Source organism: Callithrix jacchus, chromosome 1, assembly GCF_049354715.1.
Source record: "Callithrix jacchus isolate 240 chromosome 1, calJac240_pri, whole genome shotgun sequence".
NCBI lineage: Eukaryota > Metazoa > Chordata > Mammalia > Primates > Cebidae > Callithrix > Callithrix jacchus.
The window spans coordinates 105,115,057-105,133,631 of NC_133502.1; the positions used below are offsets into that span (position 1 = coordinate 105,115,057).

Genomic DNA, 18,575 nt, shown 5'->3' on the forward strand with positions numbered 1-18,575 from the left:
CTGGGATTACAGGCACACGCCACCATGCCCAGCTAATTTTTTGTATTTTTAGTAGAGACGGGGTTTCACCATGTTGACCAGGATGGTCTCAATCTCTCGACCTCGTGATCCACCCGTCTTGGCCTCCCAAAGTGCTGGGATAACAGGCTTGAGCCACCGCGCCCAGCCAAGTTATTCAGTTCTTTAAAAACATAAGAAATCTCTCCCTTGTGGCTCAAAATGTTTTTGTAATTATTCCCCTTTTTATAAACTATTATCAAGATTCTACTATTTAAGATAATAGACCCTGCAAATTACCCAACTAGGGAGACATTGACACAGGCATCAGGCAAATCTTGGTGTCGTGGTTACTCTGTGCATTAAATCTGACAAAACTATCTTTGTCATTCTTAAACACATAGGTTTTGATAGTTTCTTTCTGTGCCCCATGGATGATTGTCTGCCCCATACTTCAGATGCCAAGGTCTCTACCAGGGAAGACCATTTGGGGGGCATTAAAAAACCTTGGCCAGGCCAAGCACAGTGGCTCATACCTGTAATCCTAGCACTTTGGGAGACCAAGGTGGAAGGATGGCTTGAGCCTAGGAATTCAAGACAAGCCTGGGAGTCTAGGGAGATCTTGTTTCAACAAAAAAAAAATAAGAAATTAGCCGTAGTGGTGCATTCTTGTAGTCCCAGCTACTCAGAAGGCTATGATGGGAGGATCACTTGAACCTTGGAGATCAAGGCTGTAGTGAACTATGATCATGCCTGTACTCACTTCAGCCTGGTCAAAGAGTAAGACCCAGTCTCAAAAAAAAAAAAATTGGTCACATCTCAGACCAATTAAATCATAATGTTCAATGGTGAGACCTAGACATCAGGGTTGCCTTTTTTTTTAAGCTCCCGAGGTGATGCTGCTGTTCCACCCAGTTTGAGAAGCATTGATCAGCACTCTCCAAACCTTAATGTGCACACAGATCACCTGGGGATATTGTTAACCTGGAGATCCTATACAGTGGTTCTGTGGATAGGCCTAGAGGTCTGCATTTCTTACAAGCTCTCAGGCGATAAAGAGGCTGCTTGTGGGTGTACTACTTTGAGTCCAAGAGCTACATCAGCCCTCCCCTCTGTTCTCTGATTCATTCTCTTGGGCTCTCAAGGCTGCCGGTGGACCACAAAGCTGCAGCTGTGTTGAGAGGAGGCTCAAGCTGCAGTCATTGCTGCTTCATATCACAGGGAATTTTATTGTGAACGCTAAATAACACTTTTCTCATCTGTAAAAGCAGGATAGTAGTCAGATATGTCCTTGGCCTTTCCACTCTATTTATTTATTGAAGAAAGCAGGGGACATAGTATTAGGGCTCCTCATTGTGAGATGAGCTTAACACTACTATGGAGAAGCCAGGAATTATTACTTGGCTGCCTCAAGAAATGTTGAATTGTAAGAATGTGAAGAAGAACAATCAAAAATATTGATAGCATTGGTGGGAATTTGTTTTTATTTTTAGATCTGTAAGTAGTCATACCTTTCACATAAGAATAAATCTTCTGAATAAAATAACTCTTATGACTAAGGTGTTACTTATATGTTGGGTTAGTATTCAGCTTCTACTATTGATAACACCATACATGTGTTAAAATGTCTTAAAAAGTACAATATTATAGCTGCTTCCCCAGGTTCCATGAGTGGCCCCAGCCGCTCTGGTCCCACCCCAGGACATCCTGGCCTTTTTGTGATCTGGCACCTAGAAGACTGATGTGAGTCATGACAAGGAAAGTTCAGGACCATGCTCTGTTCTGTTTGGCCAGTGCCCATGCCGTGCTACTGGTTAAATATTTTAATTTCACTTTAGCCATGTTTGAATGTGTAATCATAAGGGCAAGGCATCTCAGCTATTATCTAATCGAATATTCCAGTTAAAGAAGTCAACACTTAACATATAAAGGTTAAGAGACTGGTCCTAGACCATAACAGAGGCTCCACCAGGCCTCCCAGCTGCTTCCTATGTCCTGTACTAGTCATTGTATCATCTTTTCCTCTGTCTTGTTAGATCACATTTCTGAACAAATATATAAGAAGGCAAAACAGCTCACCTCTGTTGTAGAAATATTTCTTGATCTAACATGAAAATTGTGCTAGACTGCAAGAAATATTAGACAGTCCTTGACCTAAAGTAATTTACTGCATTGTTGGAAATTATTTTTGTATAAAACATAATCAGTTAAATAGCAGTGACAGGCAATATATAGCTTGGTGCCCAACAGTTGGGCGATGAAGACTGTGAATGGCTTGAAAAGAAAAAGGTAATTAGGAAAGACTTAATTATAGGAGGATAGATAGGATTCTGGAAAGTCTGAGGCCCCACTACACATCCATTCTTCACCAGATATATAGATTAATACCTACTCTGCAGTGTTCACTTGCAACACACTCAGATTGTTTCTGCTTAAATTTTTAACTATATTACTTGAAATTTTCCTTTTGTACCAAAAGAATTTAATTGCTATGTAATTCATTCATCTTAAATCTGCTATTAATGAATAGAAAATAAAAGAGAAGAACATTTTCATAGAATGGTAATTAACCTGTTCTATGAAACCAGATAAAGGATTCAGAAATTTCTGTCTATGTATGCAGTTGTTTGTCACCTTAGACCCTACCAGCTGTGTTTTAACTGCTGCTGCTTTTTGTTTTCTTTCTCCTCAGTCTTCTGCCATAGGTTGAAAGAGATGAATTTCTTCCTCTAATTCATTTTTTTTTTTCACTCTTTTGAGAGAGACTCTCTCTCTGTCGCTAGGCTGGAGTGCAGTGGTGTGATCTCAGCTCATGGCAACCTCTGCCTACCAGGTACAAGCGATTGCCCTTCCTCAGCCTCCTGAGTAGCTAGGACTACAGGTGCATACTACCGTGCCTGGCTAGTTTTTTTGTGTTTTAGTAGAGACGGGGTTTCACCATGTTGGCCAGGATGGTCTCTATCTCCTGACCTCATGATCTGCCCACCTAGGTCTCCCAAAGTGCTGGGATTATAGGCATGAACCACCACACCCAGCCTAACTCACATCATTTTTAACAAGAGATTGGTTTAATAAAAAGTGTTGATGCTCTAGAAAGAATGATATTTCTACCAACAAGTAAAGGGAATTTAAAAATATTTAAAACATACGTAAATGATACCCATAGAAGTCAGAGAGAAGAATGAAGGGGTCATCTGATAGTATCCAGTACACTCCTTGTTTGCAAACACAGAAGAGGTTTAGTGAGAGGTTATCTTTCCTCTGAGAGGCAGTTTCTATATAGGTTCCTCAGAGTGAAGATCAGAATGTTATCAGACACTGGCTGTAACTCAGATGACACAGTAAAAAGGAAGTAGGGGCTAAATTTAGAAATTACATGAAAGCGTTTCAAAAATAGTCATATAGCTAAGAACACATAAAAGAGGCAGTATGCATTTTTATCTTCTTGAAGAAGCAATGCAAGTTGCTGAGTTTTTTTTTGAGTTATTTAAAGGTGGATTTGGTTTGATTTCATGACCACTGCTACATCACCAATTGCTTTAGCTTTTCATGGGAAGCTCATCACAATTCAAGGGGAAGAGCATGCATGGATATACTATCTGGTAAAGTCTTCATGCACATATATTTCCATATCTTAGACAAGGTTTTATTCAGGTTGTGGACTTTGCCTGTTTTAAAAGCTCAACGTTGAGATGAATGCAATATAATGAAATTCAGCCTTTTCTGTAGAGAGAAAACCTTTTTTATGTCACTTTAAGTCAACATGCTTCCAGTTGCAAAACAGTTATGACTGTAAAATAGTCACTGTAATTGCTATATGTAACCCATATCTTGAGAAGTTAAAACAGCATTTTTTAAGATATAAAACTAATAGTGCTACAGCGTGTTGATAAGAACCATAGAAATGATTGTTTTTGTAACATTCGCAAAAGATCTTATATCCAAAAGGGTTGTTTTACTGAATACAAAAAAGGGTTTTGTGAGGATACTTCACCATCATTCCTCCTGAGTCATATCTGAAGTACAAACCAAGAATTGTTTCTATTTACTGACCCTTTAATGTGTGCCTATAACTGTACTTTTTTTGCATATATTATTAGATTTAATCCTTACAACAGTGCTGTGACGTAGTTCTCATTACCTCATTGGAGGGATAAGGAAATTGAGGTTTGGAGAGGCCCCAAAGCAAGTAAATGGGAACATTGTTTGATTCCATGTGTTTGACTCCAAAGCCACAGGCCCTTATCCACTGTGCATGTGACCACCCTGACAACCCAAACCATGTGGTACTATTTGGTACTTAGGGCATGCCTTAGCTCCCTTATTTAGACTTGTGTGCATTGGAACTCATAACACAGGCATCGAGGGTGTAAAATAAAGGGTTGGTGGGGAAAGAACATTAGAAGATTCCAGATACACATTTTTAATGGATTCTAGCCAGGAAGCTGAGAAGATGACCACTAGTAGGAGTCAAATTCAACATAATTCTCAGTTCTATGGAGATTTCACAAGCTTCCTTATCACACAAAGGACACAACAATGACACCAGCATTATGGGGAGTTGGGCATGGGGGTAGTGTGCAGACTTAAATTATTTCAGGGTCAGGCAGATAGGGAAGTTGGTCAGGTTCTATTCATTGTCACAGCATTGTTTGGTTTTGCATTATAGGACATAGAATATTTTTCACTTTCATAAAAATTTATGTACTCTCTCATCATTCTTGACAATAGTGGAAAGCTATTGGCAGCCTTCTTAGCTACAGCTTGTTGTCCTCCTGGAATACGGGTGCAGTGTTTCTGGGACTTCAGTTTGTCAAGAGAATTAGGACATCTGTTTTTTGGGTTTGCTTTTGGTTTTTGTTGTTTTTAATGCTGAAGCTCTCAATTTTAGATATAGATTCCTTTTTAAAATGTTGCTGTATCAGGTAGATGTGCAGACCGTTCTCTCACATTTAGGCCTCTTATATCTAGCCCAAGTCTTCCCCATCATAGGTTGATTGTAAGTCCTAGTTTGCCTGAGATACTTGTGTTTACACTTGTTGTCCCAGCCTCCCACCTGTTTAGCATTTGTTCTAGTTTTTTATTTTTTAATGAAGCATTCTTACTAATAGCTGCATGCATTAAAATAATCCAGGATTTAATAGACCTTCACTTTGTATTTCTAGATTCTGCCTGTGCAGTTAAAGTTTTCTCACTTTACACTTGGTTGAATCTGAAACGTGTTTCAGTTCTTTTCCATCCATATCTTTCCCAGATGCATTTAACTGCATCTCTCTTTCAAAGACAGCACATGGGCATTCCTGCTGATATGGAGTAAGCTGGGACAAGAGTCACAGGAACAGCCAAAGTCTTCCAGTCTGAAAGATGGTGGTGAAGCATGTGGTGCCGCTGCCTTTACTGTCTGCTTGTATCATCCAGTCATGCTATGGGCTGGTGTGTAGGCTGCCAGCTCCACTAAGACACTACACTTCTGTGAGTAGGGTCAGTGGGCAGTTGCTAAGTATATGTGAAATGTGTTTGTGGAAAATGAAGGCTGAAGCAGTCTTACTGTGGAGGTATGAAAGATTTTGCTCTATCATTTATTCTTTGGTATAAATCTGTTTTATTGTTTGATGATGCTTTTATTTTGCAACAGATTTTTTTGGCCATTGTAAGTTGTTTTTAGAGACTTGAAAATGCATGTTTAACAAAGAATTAAGTATTGTATTTTTATTTCTTAAGAAAGTCGATGTGTAATTCATATAAAATCATTTATCAGTACTTAACATCTACCATTGTAGCCATGAATATTATCAACCACACAAAATACAAAAGACATAAATCTGAAAGATTATCAACATCTACTTCAAGAGTTCGCTGTTATTTTCAGAAGACTGTGCCCAAAGATGACATTTAGCATGTGCAGCAGCAGAGAATGCATTTTTTATATCACTATGTGAAGCATGACTTTTCATTTAGATCAAATGACTTTCTTTCCAAGTTAATTTAGCTCATTTTTATTCCAGATTTTCTCATGCAGGTACAAAAAAAAATGAAGCAATAGCAAGTAATCTATTAATTCTATTGGCAGAAGAAAAACTTTGCAAGTAATCGATGGTTTGATATTTTTTCTTCATTAATTCATAGAGTCAAGATGAAGCTTTTAGAAGTTCATGCTGATAAAGTGAAATATCCAACATGGTTTTGGTTGCTATAGTAAATGCTTTTGCTTCTTTAAAACATTTTTAAAGTCAGTGCTTAAAGTAATATATTTCTGGTAATGATAGGAGTATAGTTTTTCATGGAGCATAATGTCATGATAAAATACTGTATGTATGAAATTAATAAAACAGTGGACCAGAAATATTCTTAGAATAGTTATGTATCATGCATTAAGGCACAACTGTATCCAAACAGACTGCAATAATCTATTTATGAGTTTCATCTCCTAATAGTGTTAGTGAAATAATAGTATTCTAAACTGATACAAAAAGATAGTTCTGTGAAAATATTTGAACAGAAATATTTATGTTTTTCCATTTGAAAAATAGAGAGTGAGATTACCTTCCATTCAGCAGAACTCATTCTAAGCTTACTAAGTATCTTAGCCAATAAGAGAGATCATTTCTAAGTTAAAACTATTAAGGTCCACTAAGAAGAACGTGATTGAAAATGTTAATAGTTTCAAATTTATTAACCTAAAATGGCTAAGACAATTTTTAAGAATGTTACAAACAATTCTGTGAAGTAGTTAAATATATAATATGTCAATATTAAAAAACATATATAGTCCTTTGAAGGATGTTAGGGACATTATTAGAAAGAGATGTGGTTAAGAACATGACTAAAGTACATGAAGGTACCAAGAAAAATATTTCTGCTCATTTTTTTTTACTTAAAAATTTATATTGATATAGGTTTATATTTTAGGAAGAATATTATATTTGAATTTTTTTTTAAAAAAAGATGCGCATACTTTCTTGAATAATATCAATGTAATAAAATAGATTTGCTGGTCGATAAATAAAGACAGATAACATTGGTGTGGTTTGGCTTTGTGTCCCCACCCAAATCTCATCTTAAGTTGTAATCCCCACTTGTCAGGGGAGGTGCCTCATAGGAGGTGCTGGGATCGTGGGTACAGATTTCCCCTTTGCCGTTCTCATGATAGTGAGTTCTCACAAGATCTAATCATGTAATAATGTGTGGCACCTCCCGTTTCTGTCTCTCTCTCTCCCTCTCCTGCTCCACCACAGTAAGACATGTTTGCTTCCCCTTTCCACTATGACTGTAAGTTCCTGAGGCTTTGCATTTATGCTTCCTATACAGCCTGCTTAACCGTGAGTCAGTTAACCTCTTTTCTTCATAAATTACCCGTCTCAGGTACTTCTTTATAGCAGTGTAAGAACAGACTAGGGCCGGGTGTGGTGGCTTAAGCCTGTAATCCCAGCACTTTGGGAGGCTGAGGCGGGTGGATCACGAGGTCAAGAGATCGAGACCATCCTGGTCAACATGGTGAAACCCCGTCTCTACTAAAAATACAAAAAATTAGCTGGGCACGGTGGCACGTGCCTGTAATCCCAGCTACTCAGGAGGCTGAGGCCGGAGAATTGCCTGAACCCAGGAGGTGGAGGTTGCAGTGAGCCGAGATCGCACCATTGCACTCCAGCCTGGGTAACAAGAGCGAAACTCCGTCTCAAAAAAAAAAAAAAAAAAGAACAGACTAATACAAACATTAGCTATTTTGGTAGGCTTTTTCATACTCTACTATATAGTAGACTATAAACTGTAAATATAATAATACAGTTTATAGTCTACTATATAGTAGAGTATGAACTATACAGTAGAGTACAGACTATTAACTTTCCAGTGGAAAGTTAACCATTTCTCAGCATTGGTCCAGGTAGCTTTTTACACTTGCTTCTTATTTATAATATTTATATTATAATATTTTCAAAATTTAGATCTTTATTTAAAGTGACAAATTATATAACTTACTACAAAAAAAAATCGTGCCTTGTAGGATGTGAGTTATTTTCCTTCCCTTCTTCCTACTCAAATTCTAAATGCTTCATTACTGTTTTTCATAGGATAAAGAAGTATTGCTTTTGTTCCTTTCTCTATTTTTATTAATGGAAGTTTCTTGCTCACTCAGTTAAAAAAAAAACATTTAAGCAAGGTATTCTGAAAGCTCCTTTCCTTCCTCAAGATTCTGAGAAAGTGAGGCTTTCACTTTCAGTTTTTCATAACACAGTTTCTTGAAAGTCTGAAGCTGCAGTGGTCAGATTTCACATGGGATGTTCCAGAAAGATGATATCCCCTGTGTAAGTCTCTGAAATTCTTGGGAACATTTCAGCCTTTTTTCACCAAAGAGCTTGTTTTTTTTCCACTTGTCTCAAATCTACCAACTGAACAGGGAAATCTTCTTTATCTCTTTTTCCTGTTGTCAAACAAAATAAAATTCCAAACCAGCAGCAACATACTCCTCTGGTTAATAAGATTGTAGGAGCACAGACATTACAAAGGGCTAAAATGATTAGGCTTTTTCTGAGATGTAATATCAGGAAATGAATCACATAACGATAAGTGATCTCAGAAATGAAGATGTTATGAATCTAAAGCAGACATTTACCTTTTATGCCAGAGTAAGGAGAATCAGTCAATGAGCTGTTTTGTTTGTATAAAATCGACCGATAGTTGGTTGTTAGGGGTCTCAGTCTCTAGTCAGTGTTTTCAAAACATGATTTAATACACCACCAGTCTCGTCAACAGATCTGGAGGCAAAAAAACATCCATGCTCAAATAAGTTTGGGAAATCCAATAATATCTCCAGTGCTAAGCTCATGGATTTCTAGCACCTTTCTGGGGGTAAGGGCCGCTACCTTATTATAACTTCTGCGTTCTGCAGCACAGAGATCTGTTTGACTCTTTATAACCATTATTCTCCACATTTCTCTTACTTTGACTTCCAAACTCATTTGTCCAATAAACAACTATTAAAATTCCAATTAACTAATGTTTCTCAAATATTCTTTGAAAGTAGCCATACCGAACATACCCTAATTGTTTTGAGTTTTAATGAATATGCATATCTTTAAAGTAATTTCTCTTTTCAGTTTTTAAAAATCAATTGTGACTTTGTATAAACTCTCTGAAGAGTTTTTTTGGTGGTATTAATAATGCATACACACACACACACACCCCCCATGCTATGATACCATAACATCATAATTAAGAAGATAATGGTAGAACTTCAGAGAGTCCAAAATTTTAAATTGTACCCCAAGATTTTACAGACCTGAAGGCAATATTCTTTGTAATGGAATTATGTAATTATATCAGTCAACATACTCTGGAAGTGTTTGATGTAGGTTTTGTCATGCTGCATCAAGCATCTGACCTACAGTGTCATTGATACTGATAATTATGACATTACAGACAAACATGAAAAAGGAAAATGTTAAACATAGAACCATATAGAAGAATATTTACATGGAAAATTGTAGTGGTAGGGTCAAGAAAGAGATTGAGTTCTTTGAAAGGAAAAAAAATATTTTAAACAATAAAGGAGGAGTATTTCCTCTACCCAAGAAGAAATCCCCATTCTATGTTGGAATAAACAAATAAAGCCTATAGGCCAGAGAAACCGAAAGGAAAATTATAGTTTTAGCAAATATTTTTTGAGAAAGACAGTATAACTTATAGTCATTGATTGCCTTGGCGAATACCATAATGGAGATCAAAAATTGAAATCTAATGATAGAAGAACGAACTTAACACTGAGTTAATGAATCAGTTTGTAAAGTAGTAATGAAAGGATATGTGGCAGTTTAATAAACTGTCTTTCTTAACATTGTAATCTAGAACATTGTATTTAGCATACATTCTCTATCTGTGTCTTCTTTATTGCCTAACACATGAGAGATACTTGTTGAAATAATTATTAATGGTACTTTTGAGATACCACAAGAATTCATAGTAATTATAATATTTGTACTAGGCATTTTAGGAACATCTGTTTCACTTTTTCTAACAGCCCTACAACAAATTGTTCCATCTTATAGATGAGGAAGCTGAGGTTCAGGAAGGTTGAGTGACTTAAGATACAAGTCTATGACAAAGTTATTATTGAAACCTGATTTGGTCTCAGGCTGTTGTTCAAAGTCTTTCTCTTTGTGACTGTAGTTCCCAGAATTATTAATTCGAGATTCAGTAATGTCAAGGTTAAGAGGGACATGGGAGCTTAGCAAAGAAGAGTCAGTAGATCCTTACCACTGAAAGATTCCACAGAATATCTTTCATCTTCATGAGGGGCTTTAAAAGGCTGTGTCATGTACTAATTTGTAATTTTGCTGAGCCAGGAGTTGAATCATAAGTGTGGAGAGGCTACTTTATGGGAGTGAGTCACTCACAATGAGAACCCAGCCAGCAGCAGTTCAGCATGACGTTGCTGTTCTTTGTCATTTATGCAGTAATGCTCAGAAAAAGATACAGCAACAACTGTCACTGTGTATAATGTGCCTCAAAGAAGGTCCCTGTTCAGGTTCTAATGAAGTCAGAAAACTGAAAACAGTCTGATAAATACAGTTCATGTCCAAGTTTTCTGCAGGAGATTGTATGCTAAGCGGTATTTGCAAATTTGAGGACTCAGAGATCCAATACCTAGTAAGGGTCTCCAGACTGTCATTTCACATTTGAGCAAATTAAGGCTTGAGGGACTTTCCCAAGGTCACAGTACCCCAGTAGGTATTTATACCATGGTTTATATTTTTTGTACAATTTTTCCTTTTCTTTTGCATTTTAAATAACTAGTAGCGTTAGTTGTCTGGCTTTTCCTTCAAGGATTTTAAAGGCATTTTGTAATTTAACCCTCTAAAACAAGTGCTGTAATAATCCATTTAATGAATTATTAGAGAGAAGTAATTAGGAAGCAGAGGTTGAGGATGTTAAATAGCTTGTACAAGGTCACGGTCAGTGACCATACTACTGGTTGGAAGTGGAATTGCACAATACAAGCAGTCTTGTCTCAGCATCCATCATTTTACTCTGTACTTCCTTTTAGCAGAAGAAAACAAAACCGAAAAGGCTGAGGGTTTGTTTTTTTTTTCACAGTTCATTTAGGAGTTTGTGATTTTTGTTATTTAGAGTCAAATGCCAAAATGAAAATAAGTGCTTAGAAGAAAAGTAGGAAGATGTGTACCTCAGTTCAGAATTGAGATGAACTCTGATGCTGGCTTAGACTTTCTCTGATTTGGAGGCCCTCTGTTTATGTTGGGCATCCCTTCAGACAGAGCAGGTCTAAGAAGCTGGATATTTGAGCTGCTGCAAATGTGGAAGTAACATTTGGCTTTCTACTTCTGGATAGGTATAACATTCCAGTCTAAAGCCACCTTCAGCTGTTAATGAGATTTTGAAAATCCATCCAAAGTGACTATGAGATCTTTTTCATTTCATCTAAAGGCTTGCCCTGCTGTGGGCAGGGTAGGACCCACAGTGGTAGAACCTCAGTTCCTCCTTCCCTTTGTAGAAGCAAATATGGAAACATCAACACATCTAAGATTAACCTGAATTTTACGGCCACTGAATTTTGAAAATAAGACATTACCACAGTGGCATATCTTGGGGTTTCCATGTGGTCTTTCCCTAGAGTTCTGCCAGAGTTCCTGAGAGTAGCTACTTAGTTCTCACAGTGTTCCCGCTAAGCCTTAGCAGCTTGCTAGGAATTCTGAAAGCTAGCATTCGTCATTAAATATTTCCACCCAGTATATTTCAGCTGTAACTTAAAACGAAGTAGAATTATATTTTGTTTATGTGATTCATTAACTCATACTACATTTTGTTTGTTTTGTATTGTAGAGATGGTATCTCTCTCTGTTACCCAGGCTGGAATGCAGTGGCACAATCATAGCTCTCTGTAACCTTGAGCTCTTGACTTCAAGTGATCCTTCTGCCTCAGCCTCCTAAGTAGCTAGGACTTCAGGCACATACCACCATGCTCAGCTAATTTTTGTATTTTTTATAGAGATGGGGTCTTGCCATGTTGCCTAGGCTGGTCTTGAACTCCTGGCCTCAAGTGATTCTCCTGCTTCAGTCTCCCAAAATGCTAGGATTACAGGCATGAGCCCACACAACTAGGTTTCCCTTGTTTTTCTATGTACAATGTTCAAAGTAAACAGGATAGTCCATTATAATTGACTTGTTACTTGTAATATTTGAGGTGAATTTCCTTTTCATCATTGTCTTTTTCATTAATAATTGTTTAATTTAGCAAGGATCAAATTTATCTTCCTACTCTAACATTACCTAAAACATTGTTTCCACATACAGAACTTTTTTTTTAATAGATGAAAAATTGAGAGGATTATGTTTCTGTTGGGGATGTTTATATGCACAATTTAAAAATCTGTATATATTTTGTAAAATGCTGTCATACTTTTAAATAACTTAGAGAATCTCAGATGAAAGCTCTTACATAAATGCAAATTATGGTTGATTATATTTGAATGTCATTTTCCAAAACAGCAAGGATGGAATTAAACAACAAAGTTTAGGAGGCAGTTAAAGTGACTTAGAAATTCTAACTTGGATAAAGCAACATGGCGATTGCTCTGTTTTTGAGGGCAATAGTGCTCTTGGTTTTGATGGAGGTTTACTTGTGAGTAATGGTTTTCTAGCAGACACAAATATTATAGCTTATACTATAGAGGTTCATTTGAATTCAGACTCAACATGAAACTTTCTCACAAGACAGTTTTTTTTGCAATCAAAAGAAAGTGGTCCCTTTTAACTGTGAACAGTGGTCACAGTTTTTAAAAAGTGCCATGTTTTTTTTTTTGTCTATGCTGCTTTTCCTTGGAGGGGTTATTCATCTTCGTCTTCACCTGCCAGCTACATCCTACCTTCTCACTGACACCTCATTTGACCTCTTAAGTCCGTACACAGTTGCACTTGCGCCATCCCCATGTACACTGCTCATGTGCATACGTAACTGCATTCTGTCCTGTATTCTCAGGTATTGTGTGATACAGTAAGGTCTTGTTTTGCTGAATGGTACTGGGTGCTCCCAGAGGGAGAGTGTCTTAACATTTCAGTGCTCTGTGTATTGTAGATATATTCATTATATATTTACAATCATACAGTTTATGGCTAGATGAGCTCTTCAGTGATTTGGTTCAATTGCCTTATCTTATGAACACGGAAAATTAAGTTATAAAGAGGAAAAGTAATTTCTCGTAAAGGTTATGACCAGTGTTATGGTAAAGCCAGAATTAAAAGTTAAATATCCTAGTTTCTAATGTAGTTCAGTTTCCTTCTTTCCCTCCCTCCCTCCCTCTTTCCTTCCCTCCCTCCCTCCCACTTCCCTTCCTCCCTCCCACTTTCCTTCCCTCCCTCCCTCCCTTCCTCCCTCCCTCCCTCTTTCCTTCCCTCCCTCCCTCCCTGAATATTTATTGAGTATCTGTCACTTGACAGGCATTTTGCTAGGCCCTGATAATGCAGTGTTGAGCCTATCTTGGAACTTAAACCATGATTAAGGAGAAGACAACAAATATAATATGTATATGCAAATTTCTTCTGTTTGTTTTTCTGAGACAGAGTCTCGCTCTGCCACCCAGGCTGGAGTGCAGTGGCCTGATCTCAATTCACTGCAACCTCTGCCTCCTGGACTCAAGAGATTCTCCTGCCTCAGCCTCCTGAGAAACTGGGATTACAGGTGTGCACCACCATGCCCAGCTAATTCTTGTATTTTTAGTGGAAACGGGGTTTCACCAGGTTGGCCAGGCTGGTCTGGAACTCCTGACCTCAAGTGATCCACTCGCCTTGGCCTCCCAAAGTTCTGGGATTACAGGCATGAGCCACCCCACCCGGCCTTCACTGACTTGTGAACTAAATGTTGTTAAGGATTATCTAGTTCTATGAGAATAGATAGTGGATGAAAGATTTCCTTGAGAAATTGCCTTTTACTTGTCTTGGCATCATATTTGTATGTGCTTTTTTTTTTAGACGGAGTGCATTGGTGCCATGTCTGCTCACTGCAGCCTCCACCTCCCAGATTCAAGTGATTTTCATGCCTCAGCCTCCCAGGTAGCTAGGATTACAGGCGTGCACCACCACACCTGGCTAATTTTTGTATTTTTAGTAGAGATTTCGCTGTGTTGGCCAAGCTGGTCTTGGACTCCTGCCCTCAAGTAATTCACTTACCTTGGCCTCCCAAAGTGCTGGGACTATAGGCATGAGCCACTGCACCTGGCCATGTATGTACTTTTAAAATGCAATTAAATTGGACAAGTATTTGTTGTATGCTCACTCTGTGCTGTGCCCCCAAAGAATTAGAGCTTGTCAGCCACAGCCCTTTTCATGTGTTTAGTTAGACGAGGGATAAGTTTAGACATAACTATTAACATGAAACAAAGTGTAGAAGATTCATTGTTCAAAGGACACAAAGATGATATTACAGGGGGTGGGGGAAGGAGGGTGCTGAAATCCAGAAGAACTTCCTCTAAGCGATAGCATATGATAAAACCCCTGAACAAAAGCTCCTTAAAAATGAAGAGGAAAGGCATTCTAGATGTAAGAAAAAGCAAGCAGAGATAGATCAAGATAGGAAGTTACAGAAATTTTCAAGCAACAGTAAGTAGTTTCATTTTACAGAAGCAGGCGCTTTGTGGAAAGTTACACCATTGAAAACATTGTCTTCATTTGAATGCCTTAGAGTCCACCAGAATTAAGGATGGATAAATATTCTCTCTTGTTCCCATACTCAGAACACAGAATTTTGTCCTTTGTTTGCTTTTTGGTTGAGAGACACACACACACAGACACACACACACAGCAAGAATTAATTCCCTCATTGTTGTATTGCCTGGCATCTCACAGAGATCTAATAAACATTTGATCATAATAGCGAAAAGTGTCTGGTATTCTGAAACTTTTCTCTAGCAGAAGACAACTGCTCTAGAAACAGAATTCTTCCAAATAACATGGCTTGGCCTAGGGTAGTGAACATCAAGTTCATTTTAGAAATACTGTCTATGTTTGCCTACGTCATCATTTAGCTTTGACCCAGTTCAGAGAGGGATCTCAACCATTTCTTTTTATGCATAGAATAGTTTGTCTAAATATTATTATGGAAAATTATTCATTCATTAGCATGTGTTAACTGGTGCCCACCTACCACTTTCCAGGGGCTCTTTAGGAACATAGTGCTTGGCCAAGCTTTTTAGAGGAACAAAAGAAGAAGAATCTTTTAGAATAAATGTTGTAAATGAGTGGCCCTGCAGTTCATTTCAGGCAAAAGATATATTTTGTCTTTTATAGGGTTGCCAAGATTCAAAACTTGAGATATTTTAAAGAAAAATCTAGATTTTTTTGCTTTCCTTGAAAAAAAATTGGAGGATCTGGTCAAATGAGCCTACATTTCCAATGGCAAAACTTCTTTGGAGCTAAGTAGCAGCTGCCCTCTTTAATTAGGGCATGTATTTCTCTGTGTGCTGCACACAAGAAGCAGCAGAGTCAGATTCAAAACCTTGACTTTAGACTCAATCCAGCAGGAGACCACCCTGCATATATCCCCATACCTCCCCTACTTACCTCCCCAAGATTCACAGGATCCTCAGGAGAACCCTGGAGTATAGATGCAACCATGGGAATCTAATTTAGGATTAGATCAAGGGTGATCATTGTCGTATCTCAGGATAGAAAGAGAGAACTTGTTCATATACAATGAGTAAAGGCCAAAAGGGAAGGGTGGAAACTTGACATTAGACATACCCGCAGAGGTTGAGCAGAGTGGAGGAAGCCCCATGTGCTTGGAGCAGATGGGGCCAGTACTGACCCTGGGGATCTGGGAGGTTCAGCATGGCGTAATGGATGCTCCTGAGAGACAGAGCACAGCAATGGGGATTCATTGAGGAGCCAGTTATGTTCTGTTTTCAAAGGGCAAGTCTCAAAGGGAATGATGATTGAGGTGGGCCCCACCTGGCATGGGGTTAAGGAATAGGACTACAAGCTGCTACAGTCGTGGGTGGAGTAGCACTGCAGATTGCCTACACAGGGACTCAGAACAGAAAGCAGCTACAGGGACTTATATTTTCCAAAATCAGAATACCAGCTAGAGCTGGGGCTTCTCAGTTACTAGATCTGATTGTCACAGTCAGAACACAGCAAATAAGAAAGGTGATATTTTCAGTCTTACTGTATTGAGCTTCCTAAAACCTTAAGTCAAGATTAGTCTAGGGCCCTTCCCACACAAAAGAAGAGAAGGAAGGTAGAGATTGGGAACCAGACAGGGCCTAACATGGATTACATTTATTAAAATTCTATATGCTTAATACTCTGTGAAATGAATAGTTTGGCCATGATGTCATCACGATAGCCATTCACTAACCTTGTTTCAAAGTTTATATTTCTGTACAAAATCAGGACTGTTTCAATAATTGTCAGCCATCTGCTTCCAGTGTCCAACATTAGTTATTTGTGCTTGGTTGCATGTTTATATATGTATGCTTTGTGTATATATAGTGCATTCAATAAATCCTAGTTTGATTGGGATTGTTAGGCAGTGGTGTATTCTGGCTAATTTGAGGGTTGACTATAAAATATTTTCGTTGCAAACTTACTGAAAAACAATCTTAATTTCTTTATCTTTTTCCTGCTAAATGAATATAACCAAGTTCTTTTACATTGTTAGAAAATTAAATAGGGGGTACTCAATCTGATAATGTAGATAAGGCAGATAAAAAATATTTTGGAAGTTTGGGTGCATGAGAGTGGAGGGGAAATTATCATTGTTGTCCAGATTAAATTATTAATATTAATTGTTCTTCTAGTGGTTTTACAGCCTCTCCTAAAAGCGAACTAGAGAAGCTAATCTGATTGAGTTTCTGCTTAGACATACAACACCCATAAGCTGGCTATATTATATGTTTTATTATACTAAACTATAAACAGAGGGGATAATTACTTCTGCCTCCTTTTCTTTTAATAATATTATTTTAGGATTATGATAATACCTAAAAATAGTGGTATATGTAAGCATAACATTCTCATTGTTATGATGGGAGAGCTGAGTACAACACTTCCTCTAGTTTCCTGTAATCAATTCTAAATAGCCTCAAGGTTTACTCTAGAGCAAAAGATTTGGGACTGAGTTCTCTCTAAGAAAAACAAAAAATATGAAACATGACTTTATTGTAAACCAGTTTAAGGACCAGTATATGAAGGAAGATGTTACCTGGATTGTGTGCAATGTAATATGCAAACCAAAGATAATTTGGAAAGTAATAGAGTATTAAAACTGCCTTTTTTTTTTTTAAATTTAAACAGGCTCATGCCCAATTAGTTCGAGAAGTTGATGTGGAGAAGGTATCTGCTTTTGAGAATCCATATGTAGATGCAATAAAGAGTTTATGGAATGATCCTGGAATCCAGGAATGCTATGACAGACGACGAGAATATCAGTTATCTGACTCTACCAAATAGTGAGTATCCTTCCAGGAGGCCCTGTGGATTTTTTTTCTTTACTTCCATTTGGAGGTTTTGCGAATATCATAACTTCTTCATTCTGTCCTGTATATGTCATATATGATTCAAACTTCAAAAGTTAGGGAGTACAGATAATGAACTTAGGCCAATTCATAAATCTAGATTAGATTATAAGGAACTGGTATCATGAGTCAGGGAGAATATTTCTTTTACTGTTGTCTGTTTGAAAAACAAACTGAAGATTCTAGGAATCTGATTTCACAAACCTGTCTCCTCCCCCAAAATTGCAAACTAATAATTCTCACAAATGCCATTGTTACTTGGGATCTTGTAATAATAATTTTTGATATAAAATCCGATCTTATTTATGTGCTAGAAAACACCTACACATGTTAGAAACTGCAAACAAAAATATGTTTGATTATGGCTTCTTAAAACATCAGACTTCCTGGTTTCCAGTTTTTAGACCCATCAACCTTAACTGCTTTCTGAGAGCCACTATTATTTTGATGGATAGGTCTTCCTTTTCATGAAAATTGCGTGTGAGTCTAATTTTGCATACATTCCAGAATTATTTTATGAGCTGTCAGTCAAACTCAAGTGTCCTGGGAAAGATTTGCAGCCTAGAAATCTGTTACTTCTCTAGAATAAATCTCATTTAACAGAAAGAAAGATTTGGCAGTCATCAGATTAATGTGATCAATATAGTCAGCAATCTAGATAACCAGGTGCATACGTAGTGAGTTTTCTTTTTGTAATTTTTAGCTAGGTTTCTGTCTCCATTAGTCATATTAATACAGCATCTGCCTCTTGTTTTGGTTCTGGGCAGACAGAAGAATGGGTAGAAAATAATCAGCAGCCTTATGCCAGTTCATATGATAAAATGATCTACTGGATGAGAGCTGGCCCTTGGAAAAAATAAGAGGCCATGATGGGCTGATTGACATCACTCAGAAGTGCATGGAAGATCCAAGAGCTATGTGACTCTGTTTTTTCAGTAAAATTATCATGCTTTTTACTCTAATTCCAGGCATTTGTAAAAGATATGATTCATATCAGCCACATAAATGTTGCATGATAAAACTATTTCTTGTATTCTTATGGTAAATTTGAATTAT

The 18,575-nt window shown here is 37.5% G+C and overlaps 1 protein-coding gene across 2 annotated transcripts in view; it reads left to right on the forward strand.

Moving 5' to 3' along the window:
* Positions 1-18,575, forward strand: part of GNAQ (G protein subunit alpha q) — a 333,551-nt gene that overhangs the window by 204,349 nt on the left and 110,627 nt on the right. The window contains exons 3-4 of one of the 2 annotated variants that reach the window (XM_054255455.2): positions 13,978-14,058; positions 17,299-17,453. In XM_054255455.2, coding sequence (XP_054111430.1) covers positions 13,978-14,058; positions 17,299-17,453 — 236 coding nt within the window. The remainder of the gene's footprint in view (positions 1-13,977; positions 14,059-17,298; positions 17,454-18,575) is intronic. The other variant, XM_002742816.6, reaches the window with a different exon arrangement.